The sequence below is a fragment of the Lepisma saccharinum genome, chromosome 15, assembly GCF_977018435.1.
Source record: "Lepisma saccharinum chromosome 15, izLepSacc3.1, whole genome shotgun sequence".
In the NCBI taxonomy this organism is placed as follows: domain Eukaryota; kingdom Metazoa; phylum Arthropoda; class Insecta; order Zygentoma; family Lepismatidae; genus Lepisma; species Lepisma saccharinum.
Genome location: NC_139243.1, coordinates 9,547,540 through 9,570,433, shown reverse-complemented (window position 1 = coordinate 9,570,433; position 22,894 = coordinate 9,547,540). Strand labels below are relative to the sequence as shown.

General features: G+C 38.0%; 1 protein-coding gene across 5 annotated transcripts in view; it reads right to left on the bottom strand.

Moving 5' to 3' along the window:
- The window catches only part of LOC145999567 (uncharacterized), an 87,572-nt gene that overhangs the window by 29,218 nt on the left and 35,460 nt on the right, over positions 1 to 22,894 (bottom strand). For 4 of the 5 annotated variants that reach the window (XM_083136581.1, XM_083136579.1, XM_083136580.1 and 1 more), the window contains exons 2-3: positions 10,536 to 11,283; positions 4,335 to 5,966 (exon numbers count right to left, since the gene is read on the bottom strand). In XM_083136581.1, the coding sequence (XP_082992707.1) occupies positions 4,335 to 5,966; positions 10,536 to 11,217 (2,314 nt within the window). In that variant the 5' untranslated portion in view covers positions 11,218 to 11,283. Of the gene's footprint in view, positions 1 to 4,334; positions 5,967 to 10,535; positions 11,284 to 12,899; positions 13,021 to 22,894 lie in introns of those variants that run through there. The other variant, XM_083136578.1, reaches the window with a different exon arrangement.

The window sequence follows — 22,894 nt, the reverse complement described above, 5'->3', positions numbered from 1 at the left end:
TTGCACAACAACAATAAAATGGAATTAACTCGTGAACATTTTCGTGCGATGATTTTTTACGATTTTCGACGTGGATTATCAAGACAAGAGTGCATTGATGAAGCCCAATCCTTTGCCACTGTGAAACGCTGGTATAACAAATTTAATCGTGGCCGCCATTCGCTCAACGACGAGATTCGCGAAGGTCGTCCAAAATCAGTTGTTCAAGAAAACATTGATGCTGTGCAAAACCTAATACTGCAAGATCGTTATGTGACATACTGTGAGATTGAGGCAACCATAGGCATTAGTTCCACCAGCATATATAAAATATTACATGATCATTTAGCTGTGAGAAAGGTATGTTCTCGTTGGATCCCACACAATTTGACACTCAAAAAGACGTTCGCGTCAATTGGTGCAAACAAATGCTCAATAAATGAAATCGTGGTGCTTCAAAAAGACGTATATAAGATTGTAACAGGTGACGAATCATGGATATATGCATACGAGCCGGAACGTAAACAGCAGTCGACTGTATGGGTGTTTCAAGATGAACCCAATCCAACAAAAGTTGTTCGCGCTCGAAGCACATCGAAACAAATGGTCACCTGTTATTTCGGGAAAACTGGTCATGTGGCAACTGTGCCTTTAGGGGAACGTAGAACGGTCAACTCTGAATGGTACACAACAATTTGTTTGCCAGAGGTCTTCGGTCAAATACGGAAAACAAACAAACACCGTCGGATCATTCTTCATGAAGACAATGCCAGCTGTCACACATCTCGTCTAACAACCGACTTTATGAACAGTCAAAAAATCGAATTGATGGGTCTTTCGCCGTACAGTCCTGATTTGGCACCCAATGACTTCTTCTTGTTCCAGAATGTCAAGAATAAATTGCGTGGACAACGATTTTCGTCGGCGGAAGACGCCGTTGATGCGTTCAAGAACCATATTATGGAGGTGTCTCAAGAAGATTGGAAAAACTGCTTTGACAAATGGTTCGAACGAATGCAAAAGTGTATTGACCATAAAGGAGAATACTTCGAAAAACAATAAAGCAGTTTTCAATGCCAAATTCCTGTTTTTTCATTGTTAGGCTCAAAATATAAATAGTGACCTCGTATGTATACATTCAATGGGATTTGGATTAATAAAAAGGACCTCTCCAATGGCATAGTGGTAATGTCGTCACCTTGTAATAAAGGGTTCCTGTGTTTGACACCTGGTGGGGGAACACAGTAGTTCGAATCCCACATTAAACTGTAGGTCCAGTCCCGATTAGCCTATCTGTGCATAAAGTGGACTTAAAAAACAAACTCTATCAATTGGATTAATAAACGTTGCAATCTTTGATATGGAGAAAAATTCATGCAGAATTCTCCGAGCCAATAATTCATGCATAATTCCCAAAATTAAAGGAATTTCCAGTTAGTAGTCACCCTGCTCTTTTTAAGATTCCTGAGAGTTACCAAGGACACATCCAGAATAGTGTACTTAAAGTAATAAAAATACATTTGTTTTCTTCTTTTTAATAAAACTACCTCTAGTGATTATGTGAACATTCAAGAACATGTTCTTGGAAACTGCTGGACTCTATATTACAATTACGACTTTCTTATTTTGATTTAATTTATTCTTGCAGAAGTCAGTGAGAATAAGTATATAAAAGCAAAACAGAACACAGAGTTAATATGAAAACAATAGGTGGATGCATAAAGAAGTTTAGGAATCATTTCCATAAACAATATTTAAGTCTGATAAGCAAAAGCCATTTCTTTCTGCTGATATGATGTCTCATTTCATGGGAGAGGCTCATTCTATTGCTTAGCATATGTAGATTTTTGTTCATAAATGGAAATTATCCTCATGGAATTAAACATAATTTGACAGAAACAACTAACAATACAAATCTAAAGTGATTGTTTCCTTAGAAACAAAGAGTAGAAATACCTGACATAATATTAATGTGGGAAATGAACGCGTGGACATATATGCCAAACAAGCCAAAGTCTTACAACACAACAATTTATGGTTGTGGGCAATACATATAGATGGATAGCAGATTTTATAACAAGAGACCCATGGTTTTATTTGTACACACTTCCAGGGCAAGTCATAGTATTCATCAATAGATTAAGGACGGGACACGTGCGTTACATTTAGCAAAAATACATATTACAGCAAATGTAGTAATGAAAATCCTGATGCGCAACATATATTCTTAGAATGTCCAATTCTCTCACATCAACGAATCACACTCTATAAAGGAATACGTTTGAAAATTCCATTTCCCATATCAGTCTCTTCCCTTCTATCAGAATTTTCTCCTCCACTAATATGGCCTCTGTACTGATATGCACGAAAATGTAGACTTGAAATATAAAATGATTTTATAATGTAACAGCACAAGGATAAGTGATTTATTTATATAATTGATTTATGTTTGTGGTACTGGTGAACTTGAGTGACAATCTACGAACTTCAGAAGGAAAACAATAACAGAAACGCTGACAAGGTCATATAAAAGAAGAAGTAGTAGACAAGCATTATTGTCCCTACAACTAGTATAGAAGCAGTTTTAAAAGTCATAGCTTACATCTTGTAGCAATAAGGAATACTTTCTCTTGTAGTCTACGATTATTACAAGCATAAAAACACAGTTTTTCGTTGTGACCTTTCAGGAGAACACACACTACCTTCCTCAGACCATTTTTTTTAGTGTGACTAAAGATACAGTTATAACAATAATTCTAGAATGCAAGCAATACGCACATACAAGAAAAACTATAATGAGGAATACATGGACTGACGAAACACCAGAGAATGAATGATGAATAGCTGGGAAAAAATAAAGAACAAAATGCACACTAACACACTTGGCCCTGGCTAGAACTTTAACTCCGATCCTTTGAACAGAACACAAGTTGAACACCTAACATGCTTACTTACCAAAACATACTTACAGACCACTGTTTAAATTAGCATCAGCTTTAAGAATCATATCCAATATATATGGACTAGGGAAATCACACTTTCCGAACCATCAACACTTATTCATTATACTTCAAGAAGTGCTATGATCTCCAGTCTAAAAAAATTATCTGGTAGTGCTCTTGCATTGCTACAGTGCACCACATTCTCTAGAAACTATTGCTAAATAGCATTCACTTTTGCTCTATTCATGCTTCTAATTAGGATAGTTAAATATATTTACCACCAAGCATCCAGTTAATTCTTAAAATTAATGTTTAGAAATGAATATGTTCAAATTAAACCTGAAAGTTAATAAAATTAGAATTCATGTTCTGAAAAAGTCACTGCAATGTGATTTGCTTGAAACTTATTTTAATTGTGTACAAAGAATTTGTTTGCAATATTAAATAATGTCAAGAAATTGTATGATCTAACATACAGTGTGTAAAAAAAGTGACTAAAAGTTGCAAGAATGTTCCAACCTCATGTACAAAGTTTATCAATATATGTTGGAAAGTGGATGTGGAAAAAAGAACTAAGTGACGAGAATATAAGTAATTGATTGATACATTCATTTGGTTTACTTTACTTCACATCTCTGCCACCTTTGGCTAATCGCAAAGATGAGGAGCCAAGATGAGGATGAGTGATATTATGATGGACACACAAAGGACATCCATGCCCCCAACCAGGATCTGAATCTCAGACCTCTAGCATCATAGTACACTGTGCTAACCACTTTGTCACCCAGGCCGACAATGATGTTTTTTCACACGATGACCATTTGAAGCTTAAAGCCATAGCAAAAAGTGGAAGACATTAATTAATAATGTTAGAAATGAACATAGCACTCAATAATATCTATTGTACAATGTTCAATTATTGAAAGAAAAAGAAGTTAATATTTCAAGAGAAAGTGTTATTCTTATAGTTGAAAGTTCTATCACACAATGATGAATTGGTGATTGAACAATTTCCCTAGGATTCAAAACTAGGACTAATGACTTGAAGATCCATTAGGAGACTAACAAAAACAATCAATTAGACAATGGGAAAATGAGTAAGACTTGTAAAGATATTCCTTGATTCCGACCACAGAGTACCTTCTCAACTTTCGCAGGAAATTTTCTGAGACACACTGTACATGAAATGGTGAAAAAAGAAATATGTGCATTGTGTTGCTAAAATAGGGTTCAGGTTATAAGCTGCTATTTTAACATGAAAGGCATTCATAACCAACTTGTGACAAACCAATCACCACAGAAACATAAAATGCAAGCATAAGGCTAATAAGGATGTAACAAAAGATACAGAGGTGTAGCAATCATAAAAGAAGCACAAGACACCACAGCCATATGAGCAAATGTTCATTTTACCTTTTTCTGCTGACTTAGCAGCAGTGACATCAGTCTTGTCTTGTTCCTCATTCACTGATTTGGATGCTGAATCAGTTTCTGAGGGGGATTTTGGCAATTCAAGTCCTGATTTCATTACAGATTCACAAACTTCCTCATTAGATGAACTCTTGTCGGTGGATGTTACGTCTGTACAAGATTCACTCACATCTTTGTCATCAGTGGATGCTTTTCCTAATTCTTTTTCTGTTTTGCTGTCTTGTTTCTTGTATGATTTTACATCCTTTGTCTCTCTGTGCAATGCAATGTGATCTTCTGCATCGCTATTTTCCTTCCCTTCTTTGTCTTTTTCAATTTTGCATTCCATCTTCTCCAATTTTTCACTCTTATCCACAATTTTGCTTCTTTCAGAGACATCACTTGTCACACTTTTCTCGTCAATAGATAAAACATTATTCAGCGTCAGTTTCCCATTGTCAGATTCATCTGTGCTCTTTTTGTTCTTCTCTTCTGCATCGATATCCATGTTATCGGTTTTGCTTTCCCTATCATTCAAACTGTCAGGCTTATCCTGACTTGAGGAAACAGCTTCATTTCTTCCCACATTTTCCTCCAATTTTGAGCTGCCTGGTACTTTCTGGTCATCGTCGTCAGTTTCCATGGTTTCAAGAATGGGTGTTGGATCCCTTTCTTTCGTCTCCGATTCACCTTCTACAATTGCTTTTATCGAGTTAGTCTCTACGTCATTATCTACCACTTTGTCAAGTTTCTCCTTACATTCCGATGCATCTTTCTCCATACTATCCCCATCATCTGTGCCTTTTTTCAGAGTTATTTTCAGTTCATCGACATCAGCACTTTTGTCGCCACTAGCGACCCCTGTTTTTGATTGGTTAACTAAATGACTTGGTTCGCTGGAATCAATCTTTCCAGCATCGCCTTCCGCAGGTAACCGAGATACATTACTTTTACTCTCAGAATTTGAAATACTTTCCTCCTTTTTAGCAACTTTTGATTCTAGTTTATTGTTTTGCTCCATACACTTTCCTTCCCCTTTCTCCTTTGTGTGATCATTCGTTGAGGAATCAGGTGGCTCTGTTGGACTTTCCGACTGCTTCGATTTCTTTGAAACCACGTCACTTTCTTCTTTCAACACTTTTCCATCTTTAACAGTACTCAACACCGCACTGCTATTCACAGTATTCTTATTTTCATTCGTACCACTTATACTATCATCACCTTTCCCCAGTTTATTTGTACGGGCCTTTTCGCAGTCGTTTTTCTGCATGTCACAGCCATTAGTTTCGTAAGGAGACTTCCCCACTTCATCACTCAACTTTGTACATTCCTTCTCCTCTTTATAGTCTGAAACTTTGTTAGCTATGTCACTTTTGTCCTTGTCGCCATCGTCCTTTAATTTACTCCTGCTTACTTCACACTGTGATGTGTTAACTTCTTTCTCATTCACAGCTGAAATATTGTCTTTAATTTTGGAAGCATCCAACAGAGCAGTGTTTTTCACATCCTTCACACTCAATTCTTTACATACACTTAATTCTGAATTTCCAGTTTTAGAAACAGTTGCTTTGCACTCTGTCCCTGAAGAAGAATTGTTCAGTTTTGTTGTTTGTGATGTTGCCTCCTCTTGTACTCCTGTAATAAGAGCTTTTTGTTAACAAAAATCCCTGTTATACAAGAAAAAAGTTAACACTGTAATTGAGTTCACATATTAGAACTTTCCCTTCTATCACATAAACCTTACACATATTGTATTTTGGTAATTTTTCAGCACCCTTTTCTTCATATTTGGGTTAAGAATAAACAGACATTAATGACTTAATCAGGATTCAATTCTAGGATTCTTGCCTCCGTATCATATCATCCAATGTTAACCACTTAGCCACGAACACATTCGACTAACCTTTATTCTTTTTTTCTATGATGAAAAAGATCGAATATATAATTCTTTCAGTTTTTGTACCAGCTATTATAATACCAACTATAGTGGTCTATTGGTTGCAATTTATCTATCTTATTGACACACACAAATTCTACATATCGGTTACCGTTGAATTCTGAGGACAAAAAATTCAAATGTTAAAGAAATGATTAAATTAAATTTCAAGTTAAGATAAAATTATATCACTTGACCTTATAATGATTAGATTTTTCTGATGTTCTTGGGTATATCCAAGATTTTCATGAAATTGCAACTGTCATTTGACATACGGTTAAATGATCCAATTTCAAAAGTAAATAGCAGACTATACTCATTGCCACAAAAGCCAGCCCAAAGAGACTTATCAAGAAAACATAGTGATAAACATAATTTTTTAAGGTGTTGCCTGCCACACCTTATGCCTCCTCTCAGCTGTTCTAGTTAATTTAAACAAGTTTCATGTCGACCTTCTGACTGTGCACATATACCTTAACACCTGTACCTATGTCCAGTACAGCTTATAAATTAAGTGTTTCAAAATGCACGCAAATCCTAAATTTCATTGCAAATAAGAACAAAACTTAAAGATAATTACAGTGAGCTCCCTTCATTATGAAGCTTTATCAATTAAGATTCTATTGAATGTATTTGTTTACTATAGTTTACCGCACACAGGATATTTTAGAAATTAAGTAAGTCAGTTCTTCCCTTCCCAAGAATATCAAATTAGGGACAGAGAGATCATAATTTGAGGTTTTGGTCAAGTGATTGCATGTAGCACTTCATCGGTTTGGGAACAGCAATATTTGCGAAGTTAGAAAGTTACCATTTAGTGTCATATACTCTTGGTTTGCAACATCCAGAATTTTGTCCGAAGATGCACAAACTATGTGCCCAAGTGTGGAACTGTCACATGAAAAACATCAATTCATGATTTTTACTTGATTGATTTAGTTCATTTGACTTTAAATTTCTTCCACTTTTGGCTAATCGCGAAGATGAGAATGAATAATGACATGATGAAATTGATGAACGGGCACACCAAGAACACCAATGCCCAGGCCAGGATTCAAACCTGGGACCACTGGCATTGTAGCATGGTGTGCTAATCACTCCTCCTCGGAGACCGGCTGATACTTGCTTGAAATGTAACTTCTGAAAGGTTTCATCCCATATCCCATTGCTGAACTGGTACAATGAATTAATCAGCAGGATACAGTACTAGCGTTGTCACGTGCAACAGATTTATAGTCGAACGCGAAGTCTGAGATTAACAGCACCTGTTACAAAACTTCAATTTATAACGAGCAATAACTTTTATCCCTTTCCCGCATGAAATTTGTCTTGTAGGGAAAAAAATTCATACTGACTTACTCACTCCTTACTAAATTTATAGAATCAGTAATCAATAAACTCCTTCAGTATGTACTTCTAAACATGTATAACAATTAAAATTCATATGATGACATCAGAATGGATAACACAAAACTAGTTACCTTTACTTCCATAGGTACACATTGATGAGAGGCTGGGTAAGCCCCAAAGTCACATATGGAAGGACATTATCGGAAAATTTCACACAACCAACTATTCCTTGGAATCAAACCCAGGTCTTCTGGATGACATTCAGATGCCTTACTGGCTATTATTATCCCAATGTATCACTTACATATATGAGGGGTGTTCAGAAAGTAAGATCTGGAAGGGGTTTACAAGACACAAATATTTGTTACAAAATTATTAAACCAAAAAAAAACTTCTTGATACAGTCACCACCATTGTTATGGAAATTGCCATACCAAGAGAAATGATTTTGTAAATGCTGCCGTTGGAAGCCACATTGTGGTGGCATGCATTACACATGTTTATGTTTTTGTTTCCAAGGTGTTTGACATTTAGTGTGTTACAAACAATGGCAAATACATGAAGATTCACTACTGTAACACTGTTAGCATATGGTTGCATGAAAAGTAATAAACCAGAAGTCTACACACAATGTAGAACAACTGGATGTGGTCTTTCGTGAAGGAAAAGATTGGCGGAATTTGAAAGAAAGGATTTAAAAAAATGAGTTACCTGTCTTTAAGAGTGAACACTCCCGAAATGTTGAGGCTAAATCTAGCTATGCTTGGAGAATACCAAGAAGTTCAATCATTGAGAGCTGCGCTGACAATCTAATAGGCATTCTTGTCCTTTTTCACTTTATAATGCATATTGTTCAGTTCAATACAGTTTCTGCACTGATTACAGCATTTTATTTCACAATAATAGTATTATATCAATTCAGAGCATAACTTTTGGACCATGCTGTACAATTCCTAGCATTCCAGCACTGGATTACACACCGGACACACTGCATGTCTTTTGATTGTCTTAAATATGTTTAGCAATCTGAGAAAACACATACACCATACCCATGCAGTCTATTTGTAATGGTATTTGTACGTGAAACTACAGTGACATGGAAACAAACAAAAATGCATACTTGTGAACAACGAATCTGGCAGTCAAATTCTATGACAAGAGCATACAAAAATCTGTGTAATGGTCTGACATGGCAGAGACAATATCATGAAATAGTTTTATGGTGTAAGGATCGACCAAGTTCCCGATTGTGTAATTCCAATATTGGGACAATCCATGTCAAGTGGTCCAGGATATGAGAAAATCGTTGCTCGATAATATTTAAAAAATCTAATTGTTTCTGTGCAGTTACTTTACCATGTTGTTAGTTGAAAACAGTCATTATTTTAATTTTAGTGGCTGTAGGTTTAGAGTGTTTTGTTTTGTTTTCAAAGATCCGCCATTTGGTGGTCTTGTAAGGGGTTACCGAATCTGAAATATCTCAGCCCCTAATTATCCTATCGATGTGGAACAAAAACCAAAATGATCAGCAAACTGTAAGCTACAAGACTGTGCATTAGTCATTGTTATATATGAATTATGAAAGGCTGAAATTTATGTTTGAAAAAGTAGGTCATTGAAGCTAAAAGTCCCGATTTTAGCAGATAATATTTGCAAGAAGGGAAATGGTCAGGAAGTTGAGCTTTACTGGATAAAGAGCTCTGATATAGATGTGCTCATTCACCAAGTTTCAACCCTTAGACATGCCCCCTTTTTTTCTAGAAATGATTAAAAAGTTAGAAAAGTTAAAAAAGTGCAACTTTCACAGGGTGACCTGATAAAAATATACAATCCCTCCCCATAACAGTTCAGTATGAATATATTATGTACCAAAAATTAGGATTTTCAGATTTCATTATAAGCACCTTTAATATTAACACAAAGTTATACCTACAAATAAGCATATGCAGAAGTACGAATAAACAAGAGTTTACTGTATACATCATAAATCAATTGACAGTGGACGAATAACTCACAAAGGGGTTTTCAACTAACAACATGGTAATGTAACTGCACAGAAAAAAATATTTTTTAAAAAAAATTGTCGAGCAACAAGGATTGGACCACTTGACATGGATTGTTCCTATTATCATTATGTATATGGCTATTTCTATCCGTTTTCAAGTACATATTGAATAGTCATAATCATTACTTACTGCATCTACCATGAACAACTATTTTTTCATCCCATATTTGTGTTTCCCACAAGCTGCCATTTGTTCACTTCCTTTTAGGATATGGACTACTGCTGCCATCTACAGGTGTTCCATGTTAGTAATTTCAATTCTATAATTTTATGTGGTAGGTGCCTGGGGCTTTGAGAATTAAAATTACACCCCTAAACGGTAATGTAACTAAGTTACGCCAAACATTGGGATCACAATCTAGCTTCATATGTCATGCAAGTAGGTTGGGCACATCAGTTTTGGAGCTCCTACCTATGAAAGTACATCCATAAATGCTTGTGACTGCATTATACACACACAAAAATGCATACTTACAAAGAGCCATTTTTGAGTATGTTAGGATTGCTTGTTCTTAAATGTCCTTCATTTCCTCCACATGTTCAGAACATTTTCAATTCAAAAGTTAGATTTGAAGGCAGAACCTTACAAGTGCGTTCACTTGTGCAACCTATGCTTCGTAACATAATTAATTTTAATTATGCACACATTAATTACTATCGTCAACCTTACTTCCACCCTCATGTCTAAGAAAGACTTCATCCTCCAATAAAATTTGCAAAAAATCAGTAAGATTTCTAAGCGACCTTTTTAACAGCCTAATGCAACTTACTTTCTGAACACCCCTCATATTTTATGAACACTAAAACATAATCGGTACAAAGATAACAAAAAAAAAATTAAATGGAGGCTTACCTTTGGTTTCTTTTACAGCTGTCCCTTTCTCACCAGCACCTTTATCTGGATCCTGTTTCAATTCTTTGTCTTCTAGAGCCTGCAACATGGCATCCAGATTGTCCACTTCGGCATGACTGAAACCAATTGTTTCATTCTCCTCGGTGAAGTCAGTGTCCATCGTATCCACTATGCTCAGAGACTTGTCAGTCTCATCGTCCGAGATTTCTAACTTCATACTCTCATCGTCAGACGACAGAGAGTTGGCGTTATGTTTTTGATTCAAGTCGCCATCAGCCTTGCTCTCACTCGATTCAGACACCGAGTTTTCAAGCTCTGGCAACGATGATGCGACCTTGTCTTTCTTTTCACTACCTATCATGCACTGCATGACTTTGGTTAAGTCACTGGAATCTGCGGTTTTCTCACCATTCTGTGGTCTACTACCCTTCTCACTCACTTTAGCTTCCCCGTTCACTTTATGCTTCTCTGTCAAAACACCACTTCCCTCCGATATATTCTTCATTATGGAATTGTTGAGTGTCCTGGAGTCTATTTCCTTGGTCTTCTGGTCAACTGATTGGGACAGCATGAAGGTACTGTTTTTGGTTGCTTCTGAATCAAACCCACTATTGCACTTTTGTTGCACTGGGAATGCACTATCACATGTTTCTAATGAACCAACTAAACTAATCAATTTCATGATTTTTTAACTTTGTCATGGCTTGAGCTGTCTGCGACACCAATAGGAACTGCAGCTTTGCTAAACCTTAAAATAAACAAAAAAAATCAATAAGTTTTAAGTCAACATAAATTAATTCTTACATAAAAAACAAGAATTACTATGATACTATGAAAGAGTAAATTCCTGTGGATTATATGATTGAAATTAAAATTTTGGGTGCACCGGCACTTAGGCTTTTTCACCCATCACACTAGACTCAGCCCCTTACCGTGACTAAAATCTCCTTGCTCATATTAAAAGCAGTGGGGCACTCACATAAACAAAACACAAGACAACACACAACCCTACAAATAATTATACAGGTTGTAGGTCCAAACACCAGAGCCTTGTTAGCCTGCAGTTATGGGGAGGTACTACATGTTGTATATACAAGTTTTGCAATAACACTCATACACATAAAATCATAAGCTCACAAATCACAATTCGAAATATAACTGAACCCCACACCACATCAATTGTAGCCTGAATCTATGAAACACAAAAAATATGTATGCTGTTATGTAGTCCATTTATATGCATGCATTGTTTTCATGTGAGCTAAAACTTTGAAGTCCACTTGTAGTATTAATCTTAATTGTTACCCAATTTAGGTGAATAGTAGCAAATAAAGTTACATTATTGCAACTTCAATAAGTCTTATGTGGAATCATCTTCTACATTAAATGTTGTTCTAATTACAATATTTTAAGTGTTGTAATAATGTGTGCATCCACCCCATACTTAATTTTCTCTAATAGAGTTTGCCAAATGTTATCAGCGACGTAAACACAACATAACATTTGACGTATTAATAAGAAATTTGGGAATGGTAATAACGTTTCAGTAGAGACTGTGCAGGTTTATTAAAAGGATTTTAAGATATAAAGGAGGTATTCAACCCACAGTAATGTGATGCATTTTATTTTCGGGAAACAACGTTTCTACAATCAATCGGGCAAATCAATAACTTTTCATTCCATCGACAAATCTTATACTTCACCGGTGGGAATTTTATTTATATAATGACTAAATTTCCTAACAATCTCTTTTATTTATTTTTTACATTTCGAAACTGCGTTCTAATTCCCGGTTCACAAGACGTTTTCATTAATAGTAATGTTAAAAAGAAAACAAAATATTTTTTGAAAAAGGAAACGACGCTTGAAATATGCCTCCACTACAGTCTACACTCGCATGACACATGTGCAAGACATCAATTTGTACTTTGCGTGCAGTTAAAAAATCATTAAATTACTTTAGTCGCCCCTAGGACTTATCCTACCAAATACATTTCTAGTCTGTCTTCATGTATACCCCAATCTGGCCCAATTATTATTCTAAATTTTGTAAATGTATTACACTTTTGCTTCTGGCTTCCAATATTAACAATAAGTACATTATCAAATACATCTGATGTGCTTCTGTTATCTAATTTGAAAGAATTTGTTTGTAAATACTGCAGGGTATACAGAAAATATCCCCTGCCCTGTTGTGGTAAGCATGCCCTTTTTCGACTAGGTACGCCTGGACAACCTATAGCTTCATATTTCACCTTTTCGAGTTCAACGAATTGAAAAGATTAACTGTTATCCAATCCAATGCTATCAGGTGACTTGGTATCGAATCACACGAAAAGAAAAAAAGTTTAAATTCATACTTACAATTCATTTATATGGTCTTTCTCACTACAGAATGTTTATACACAGTGTTTTCCACAAGCACACGAACCCAAACATCCCACTGCAGCTGTGCCACTAATGGCTTCCCGCGGAACCACGTGACCTTTTCTGCTGCACTGGATTGGCTAGAACATAGGTAGTAACCCTGTCTTGTCTTGCACTTGCAGAGCTCGTGGGGAAAAACAAATTGGCTGGTTCGTAATTATTCAAATTGGGAAACGCTCCATCTTTGAACAAATGACTATATGACACTAGTTAGAACAATATCCACATAACGTTGCTGTACCGCCCCTTTCATTTGACTTCACTTTCTACACTACGGTCAGACCGGGCAGTTATGTAATCAATATGGCGTCCAATTCTTAATGGCAGCTCAACTATTCCCTATTATAAGACGACTGTTGTATGTTCCGACATAACTGCCTGACCTGGTTGGCCATATAATTACAGTGACGTTTCGAAATGAATGATTGTTAGATGTATAAATCAGCAAGATATGATACACAAAACTGGATTTATTTAATAATTTCCTGGTGCCGGAGTCGAGAATGTCTGGAGCACACGCGTTAAATTTACACAAATTTACAAATGCACAAAACCATGATTTTCAACTGGAAGTTATTCTAACAGCCCTGAGTAAAATTAATTATTTGCAAAAAGTTGGCCGGGCCTTCCCGATGGCGCAGTGGTAGCGTCGTCGTCTTGTAATGAAGGGGTTCCGGGTTCGGATCCCACTTTAAACTGTAGGTCCAGTCCCAAGTAGCCTTACTGTGCATAAAGTGGAAGTGCCAAAACTAGGGGGCGAAGACAGAATATTTCCCTTTGTAGATAAGGTCTAGCATACTGCGGGGGCAAAAGTGGCGAAAAGTTGGGGGGGGCAACTGCACCCCTCGCCCCCACTGAGAGTAGGCCAACTCGTGCAATCAAGCAAGAAGTTGCCCTCCGGCCGGGTATAGACTACTCCCTTGAAAAACCCACAATAGAAAATGTCTACAACATCTACTTCACAGCATTCTAGTCACGATCTTGCCACTGAAGGTTCCAGGTTCGAGTCCTTGCCTGGACGTTTCTTTACGAGTGACCCTTCATGAATTTCAACACAATTCAAAATGACCAATGTCAGATGTTACTGATACTACATATATCTCATGTCAGTAGCGAAGCGTAGTCTTACGAAGGAGGCAAGCAATGTTTCAGTACAACAAAACATGTAGTACAACGACATGCCGAGGGGAAAGATTCAAGGTTTATAGCCTCATTTACCCAGTCGCTGGATTTGTCAAAATATCGTAATAAAGTGACTGTACTAAAAATAAACCATATGATCCGCAAACGTCACATTTACTTTTTTAAAAAAATCCAGGTAACGTTATTCATATGATATTAAATGTTTTGCATATGCGAACTTTCCGCATACGACTCAAGGGAGACGGAATTTCTTACTTACTTATTAGTACCTTTATTTGTTCATTATTATTTAATATGGTCAAACGGTGACCAAACCGATTTAGATAAAAAAAAATGGGAATCATTTGTTTATTTTACGCTGCATGATGTAATTTAGTATTTTTGGGCACCCTAAAAACCGCATTGGAGTAACTTAAACACTAAATAAAAAGTTAAACACAAACAATAAAAAATTCATTTCAAAGCAAAGAAACACATGCATAGACGATGTACTCACCACAATAAATTTCAAACTCTTGGTGTTGGTCGACCCCCTTCCACGATTTTCATTTTAACACTTATCTCTCTCGAGCTAAACGAAGCAATTTTCAATTGCTCAATAATACACCCGCACTTCACATCAACCGTTCCTAAATACGCGTTCATTCCGATAAATTCACAGCACAAAACACGAAGCAACAAACACTCACACTATCCCACGCGCTTTCCACAACTGCAAATGCAAGCATCTACACAAGATCACTTTGAAAATCTCTGAAACAACAGAAAGTGATACCAACCTATTTCCTTAATTTTATCCGTCACAAAGGAAAGATATATCAGTTTGGAGATAAAAATTACGCGGAGGAATCACAATCATTTCAGCAGAACGAGTATGTACATTAATATTTAAGTAATAAAGTGTCATTCAATGGCGTGCCCGGGGCGAAGGGAGGGTGGATGGTAGACATAACCCCCTTTTGGCCCAGTATATCTAAGAAAAAACGTCAAAGGAAGGAAAAGATGACAAAATGGGGACCGTAAAAAGACCCTGGGAACACCACTTGCGTCATAATAATAGAACTTAAAACATATTCGGGCCTCCCCGATGGCGCAGTGGTAGTGTCGTCGCCTTGTAATCAAGGGGTTCCGGGTTCGATACCCGGTGGAGGCACAAGTGTTTCAGATCCCATTTTAAACTGTAGGTCTAGTCCCGATTAGCCTTACTGTGCATAAAGTGGACTTAAAACAACAAATCAATCAATCAATCATTAAAACATATTCTTGTGCTCATAATATGCAGAATGTATACGATTTACTTCTATGCCATGTACAAATGTCAGTAGATAGTTCTTTCTCAGATAGCATTATTTTCACCCCAAGTTTTATTCAAAAGCAGTCAATTTATTGATTGTAAAATTTGTGAAAGAGCTCACTTGAATTACTGCGTAAATAATTTGGCAGTTGCAAACACTGGTAGCGGTCAACATTTCTGGCGTAATTTGAGCTGGACCGACCAGGAAGCAGGGTGCAGGACCAAGGTCCGTCCAATCTTCCCTCCCTCCCTGAGAAAACTCTTCACGGGGGTGCAGAAATTCCACTGCCCCAACTCCCAATGTCAACTTTTTTTACGCGTTTTACATTTCGCGAAATCTAAAATAATTTGTAATATAATATGATATATATGGAATTTAGAACAGTGATAATAACTTCTTTTAGTTATTTTATGACTAACAATTATTATTATATTTGCGATCTTGTTTACGTGTTCATGAAGACAAATATTCGTTACTAGTCTTTGCTGGCAACGTACCCATAGATGAATCCTTCTGCTTTCGGTTGAACTCGGCTATTTTCGGGAATCACGCAAGCTCGGAAAGCACAGCTTTTTGTAGAAGCTTTGTGGACGGGTTCCACCAGAATTCACGCTTCGCCATATGACTCCTTCGGAGGCCTTATTTTCCCGCGGAACGGCTGCAAGCATTGAGGCTGGTGCTTGCTACAGAGCTGCTGGGGGAGTTTGCGGCCGCATTTTTTCGCGAAATCGAGTGCGATGGAAACTAAATACGGTTAGAACATTAAGTACATTAAATTATATTCGAATTATGCAAGCAGTGCTTGCATTGCTTGTACTATATCTTCGCCTCTGTCTCATGTAGAATCGGCAATTCTAATGTACAGATTCTATTCCGGTCAACTAATGTCTGAAGTGTACGTGTCATTTCAGACCGAAGCGACACGCAACACACGTTGCTTCGGAACGAGCCAATCAACAGCAAGGTTTCACACCGCAGTGGCAAGACAGGCCGAAAAAGCCTGTGTTCGATTGGTGGAATCCTCAAGCGACACGTGTGGCTTGTCGCTTCTCGTTTTAACTCGCATCAAATATAAACTGCTCTCATTCAAGGAATGCATGGCCTTCTTATACATGCTTGTTAACAATCTGTAGCCTAGAATACTTTCGAATTTCGGGAAGAAAAGAAAGGGATATGATTCTATTTTGACTAGCTAGAGTCTATTTCCACACATCTTCTCTAGCGTGCGATTTTTTTATTTACTATCTGATTGCCCGGCGTTGTCCGGGTATTTATTTATCCCAATCTTCTATTAGACAGGAATATAATGAATTCTAACTATAGTGTAAAATGAACTTGTGAGTTGAACAGCATTGAGAGTGTCACTATTCATCTCAGAGGCCCCGAAAACTATGGATTCCAAACTAATATCGGTCGTTTTATATGTCACCCTTTCCCACCCCCACCCCTAGGGTTGCCAGGGGTGTATTGGAGTTGAATGGCTTTGGGAGTGTCACTATTCATCTTAGCGACACCGAAAACTATGGATTCCACACTAATATCGGTCGTTTTACATGTCACCCCTTCCAACCCCTAGGGGTGCCAGGGGTGTCTTGGAGTTGAACGGCATTGGGAGTGTCACTATTCATCTTAGCGACACCGAAAACTATGGATTCCACACTATCTGTAGTTTTCGATTATTTGTGCATGTCACCCCCTCCCACCCCACCCTAGGGGTGCCAGGGGTGTCTTACCCCCAAAGTATTTCTTTCGAGATTGCAAGTGAAACGTGTTCCGAGTTTGGTTGAAATCGCTCCAGGCGTTCGAGAGTTATGCTGGAACAAACACACATACATCCATTGTTATATATTAGAAGATTATTATTTTACAAAAAAAGGGACATGCATTAATGTCTCCAAACACGCCATAAAGCTTTGAAAATAAGAACCTTGAAAAATGAGTTACAATATATATTCCGGCACGGACCTAATAATGTCCGATTTATGGGAAATGCAGTAATTTATCCAGACAGCCCCAACATCCCGCCAGGGCCTCCCCGGGGCGCAGTGGTAGCGTCGTCGCCTTGCAGCGGCGGCGCCAGGATTAATCATCTAGGGATGCGGAAAGAAATGTAGGGGGTGCGATGCTGAAAGTAAGGAAAACGTTAAAAATACGCATGCAACCTTTCAAAACTGGGGGAGCAAGGTGCCAAAACTGAGGGGGGGGGGAGGAAAGTTTACTTTCCCTTGGTAGATAAGGTTTAGCATAGTGCGGGGGCAAAATTAGCAAAAAGCGGAAGGCAACTGCACCCCTAATTGCCGCCACTGATTAACATAAATTACTCACTGAAATGAAATTATATGTATGAAATATATAACTTTTGATTGAGATTCATTTTCCAGGGAGGCTGTGCCCCCTTTGCCCTCCCTCTGGACGTCCATGATGAAGTGCATTAAGTCTTATACTCCAAGAATGTGGTCATACAGTGTAAACATTCAGATACACGTTGCAGTCTTATTGAACTATGTACTGAAATACAAAATGAAATTATCCTTGCCTTTAAAAACGCAATTTTTGAACTTTTCAAAGTAACCAATGGAGGTACAAAATACAGAGCACATTGTACCTTCCGCCTGCCACTTCAGGACAAAACGCGAAGTCCACAGCAACTTCGTCTTCGTTAAAACCCCTTCTGCCGCGCTATCACCAACAACGAACTGCTGTAAAATTTCTTCGTGAACATTGGGCCTCTTCCTAACAGTTTTTGAAAAAGCCTGAAATCGTATGTTTACTAGACATGTTAGGTGGAACAAATACATAGAACGTATTAACAAGACAACTACCCTTCACGTTACAACTCGCATTAAATAATTTCCCGAGCACGGCTTGGTGAGTGCTCTGTGTGAGAAGAACAAGCAGGCGGAAAATAAACCGTGTATCAACAATGCAAAAAGAAAAGAAAAAACATAACTCACATTAATAATAATAATAATAATAATCCTTAGCGCGACAGCCCATGAAGGGCCTTGGCTTACCTACCGACTGCCGATCTCCCTCCCACGCTTTCCTTCGTCACCTCTAAGCGTGGAGATCTTCAACCAGTATTGGAATCGTCGGGGGGTCAGCCCGACGTATCCCCAGCCGTTATAGTAGGTCTTCTCGACCGGATTACCGGATTACGCTCACTCACTCGGAGCTCCCCAATTTCCTCACGATGGTGGGTTGCCACCGGCCCTATACGCAGGCCGAATAAATTCCGACCAGAGCCGGATTCGAACCTACGCCGTCCCGCAGCGAACGATCTCAAGACGAGTGAACGCCTTAACCCGCTCGGCTACGGAGGAGCTACAGGCAATTATCGAAAACCTCAAACATACCACTTGAAAAAACAAAAGAAGAAAATTTCATAAAAACAATGCTCACGAAAGAAATAAAAGGGCCGCTGATCTTTATAGAGGCTGCCTGCCACAAGTACAGGAAACTATGTACTCGTACATCTGCATCTCTTTCGGTGCTTGCTTCTCGCATGCAATTATAACGGTCTTACTTCAGTACCTAACATTCTGTGCTCAATATGACGACATGACATAATATGACACTCTAAAGTTAGTGTTTTCAGTTGAACGTAGGGGGTGCGGAAGAAAATTAAGGGGTGCGCAAGCACCCCGTACCCCCTCGCGCCCCCTGGCGCCTTGTAATCAAGGGGTCCCGGGTTCAATACCCGATGGAGGCACATAGTGGTTTGGATCCCATTTTAAACTGTAGGTCCAGTCCCAATTAGCCTTACTGTGCATAAAGTGGACTTAAAACAAATCAATCAAAAACATCCCGCCAAGGTTTCCTCAGCGCCCCTACAATTTTTCACAAAGGTCCACTATATCGTCATTTGGGCTCTAAATTTATCCTTACACCTCCTAAATACGAATTTAAATCCCCCAATATTAAAAATTCTGGATAAACTCCTGGAGTATGGTATGGCTGGTATTATTTACGAGTGTCGAAACCTAGGTTGTATTTCCGACCAATACTCTCTGTCATGCCACGCATCCAGTGCTCGAAGTGGAAGGGGGTGCAGGAGAGCGGTATCCACCCAGTTATAGGAAAAATTACGCAAAGCTTCCCCCAGCTGAACCATGTTAAAAAATAGGAGCACCCCAAGCTAGCCCAAACTCTACAGCAATTTCCACTTTGAGCACTACACCCATTCCATAACGAACCCAATACTGAAAATGCACGTTACACAGAAGCGGGATCGAGTGGGCGAAAGGGGATGGCAAAATAATATAGAAACTGAATCTTCAATGTTTAAAAATTTAAAAATAATTCGCCAACAATTGCCTTCATGAGGCGAAATGGTAAATAAGTTTGTGTCAATTATTATTACATGTACAACACTATAAATGGACATTTGCCTGTAGTGTCAAGTTTTAAGTATAAAAAAAAAGTATTTTGTTATTTTAATCCAAAAAGGAGCGTCGCCTTATACCACAGAGTACACAATACTACTACCAATGTATAAGGGTCTTATACATTGGTTTATGCTGCTGCTACTACTATTCTGCTTAGGGTGACCAGACACATACATTAAAAAAAAAAAGAGGACAGTGCATGGCGAAAAAGAGGACAAAGCCCAAAAAAAGTAGGACACCGCAAAAAAAAAATCGCACCACATTTTCAATTATTACTCTTAACTCTAGTTTACCCGACGGGGGTGGAAAGGTGAAGGGGGAAGGTGGGGCTGTCAGGTCCCGAAATGGACCGGAGCTGACCGGAACGGCGTTCTGGTTTCATGAATATCTGGAACTTTACCGTTCCGCCTCATTACTGTCGTAATCGGAGATAAAAACAGACAAAAGCATGATAACGAAAGTAAAGCGTTCCGTTTGAGCAAATTTCCAATTTGCACCCAGGCTGTGCCGGACAAAAAAAAAATTGGACGGGACTGGCACGGTAAATGTTTCTAAACCCTGCTTTCGGGACGGGAAAAAATTGCAATATCGAGACGGAAAATGCTCAAAATTGAGTGATCTTTTTTGTTTCTGAAATAAAATAAAAAATTAAAAAAAATCCGAGAAGTTTCAGACACTTACAATGCAGAAAACATCAAGAATTTATCATTTTTTTAAATGTCCATTTGGAATCCTGACTGTTCGGGATCTCGAAAGTCGGGATCGGGACATTATTATCTTTTTCGTTTAACCTATTTCCAAAACTAAATTAATATATGTAGTTTAGGTTGGGACAAGAGATATAATTTTATTGCCGTGAACATTTCTGGCACGCTTTCATCAACAGGAGAAAGTCACTGACTACTTTACACCCTGCCTCATATTCATTTCTCCAATCCTTAAAACCTTAACATTTTCTTGCTTTCATTGTTGAACTTACACTTTCGCTTCGGTATTTCATAAAATTAAATATTACTCAATAATTAAAATTCTCACTACGCGTTTCTGTATAGAGTACATATGACTCGTAACGGAAATGCAGCGACTGTATGATAGTATACTCTCTTATAATAGCTACTGATGACATGTTTGGATAAAGTCCCAGATGTTCAGTGAGCATTGCTCGAATATTTAACGTGCTCCAAGCGATATGCTTTAGATGTAAAATCAGGCCCGTAGCCAGAAATTTTTTGTAGGGGGGGGGGGGCGAAGTCAATCCTAGAGGGGGCAAATTCTTAATATATTGTGTGGCAGATATAACAGGGCACACAGAGGCACTTGCCCCCCTCCCCCAAAAGAGATAAGTAACAGAAAAGGGATGATATCTTGAAACTGCAACGAACAAAAGAACTTCGAGCAACATCAAATAGCAATATTTCGATAATGACCTTTCCAGATTGCCAAAGAATATGAAGTTTAACATAAATACCTAGGTAGGCTAATAGGGACTGTATCTATTTGATATTTACAGGTCCATAATGTTAATAGACGATTAATATGCACCAACAACGTTGGGCCTCTCTGCAGAACTGATTAAGGGAGCCCTTTATAAATCATGCTTCATAATGATTTCCTCTAGTATGCAAGATTTTTACAATTTTTACACACAAAGGAATCTAACGAGAATCCACAAACACCATTGTGTTGTGTTATGCAAGAAAAAGAGAATTAATTAAATAATAATGGTTACATATTACCTACACTTTGATGAATTGTGTAAAAATTTGTAGCTAATACATTTTTTTTGTACCTGCTAAAACACTAAAACATGGGTCCCTTAGTCCACCACGGACTCTTTATTTCTTTCAAAGGGGAGACTCTTGCATCACTACGGATAACGTTTGCCTACTGGTTATGTTAACCATTTTGCAAAACATGTTTTGACACCTGACAAACAAATAGGAATCCCTTGATTGATCAATGACTTCTTGGATTACAGTGTCATCATTAATATTTCATATTAAGTTTCATAGAAATAAATTGTTTTAATAGGGTGCAATAATTTTACGGGGGCACCATGGCATTCTCTTTAACATTTTTTTTTCATATAGATCATTTGGCTTCCAGGGCCGACTCCTGCCGCCCGATAGCTATGGCTCTCAACTTGGACTTGGACTTGAACAGTACATTGCGAGCGAAGCGAGCAAGAAAATTTTACGAAATGTATTTTTATTTGTATAAATTTTGAAATCGAGGGGGGGCAATTGCCCCTCTGTGCACCTTGCAAGTGCCCTTGGCCGTCTAGTAGAAAATGCAAGGAACACGTAAAAACTAATTCCATCATGAGTATCCAATTGTCCTTCTATTCTTAGATTCTCCTAGTCTTGTTTTTTTACTTAAATGTTTGCTTCCTTCTGTCTAAGGTCAGGGGAAGGGGACGATGCCCCGTGCCCCTGTAGTTGCGGCACTGTTTATGAGTGTCTCTTCATCAATTTCACATCATCCTTCATTGTTGCGATTAGCTAGAAGTGGCAGAGAGAGAGCGCAAATTAACAAAAAATCAAATATCCACTCCCTCTCTCTACCACACTATTACCAAAAGATAGACTTGGGAAACAAAAATTTAAGCAATTCAAAGTTCATAGCAACACATACAAGAAAAACATCGAAACACATAAGTTAAGGCACCTTTAATACAATACTGCTCAAAATGTCACAACTGTTCTAGATACTGAAAATTGTGAAATCATTTCCTGAAGTCTAAACTGGAAGGGAATTTTTCCCCCAATCCTGATATGACATTATACAGAATCCCATACACCATAAATCACAAAATCAATAATTGTCTTTGTAATGTTGCTAGAGTAACACATGATATAATTGTAAAGATTAGTGAGAATTCCAGGTGGGAATGTGTTCTGTATTTTTCACAGGGGGGGCAGAGCAGGCTCTCAGGGGGGCAGTTGCTACGGGCCTGTGTAAAATAACAAATGATGATCCTTATGCATGGATACATTCTCTGTGCAGCACATTTGCTATGGCCGATGCTATGTATACTCTTCCCAAAAAATGAGGACATTTACGAATTTCTCAAAAATCCGCCCGGACACCGGACAGACACCTAAAA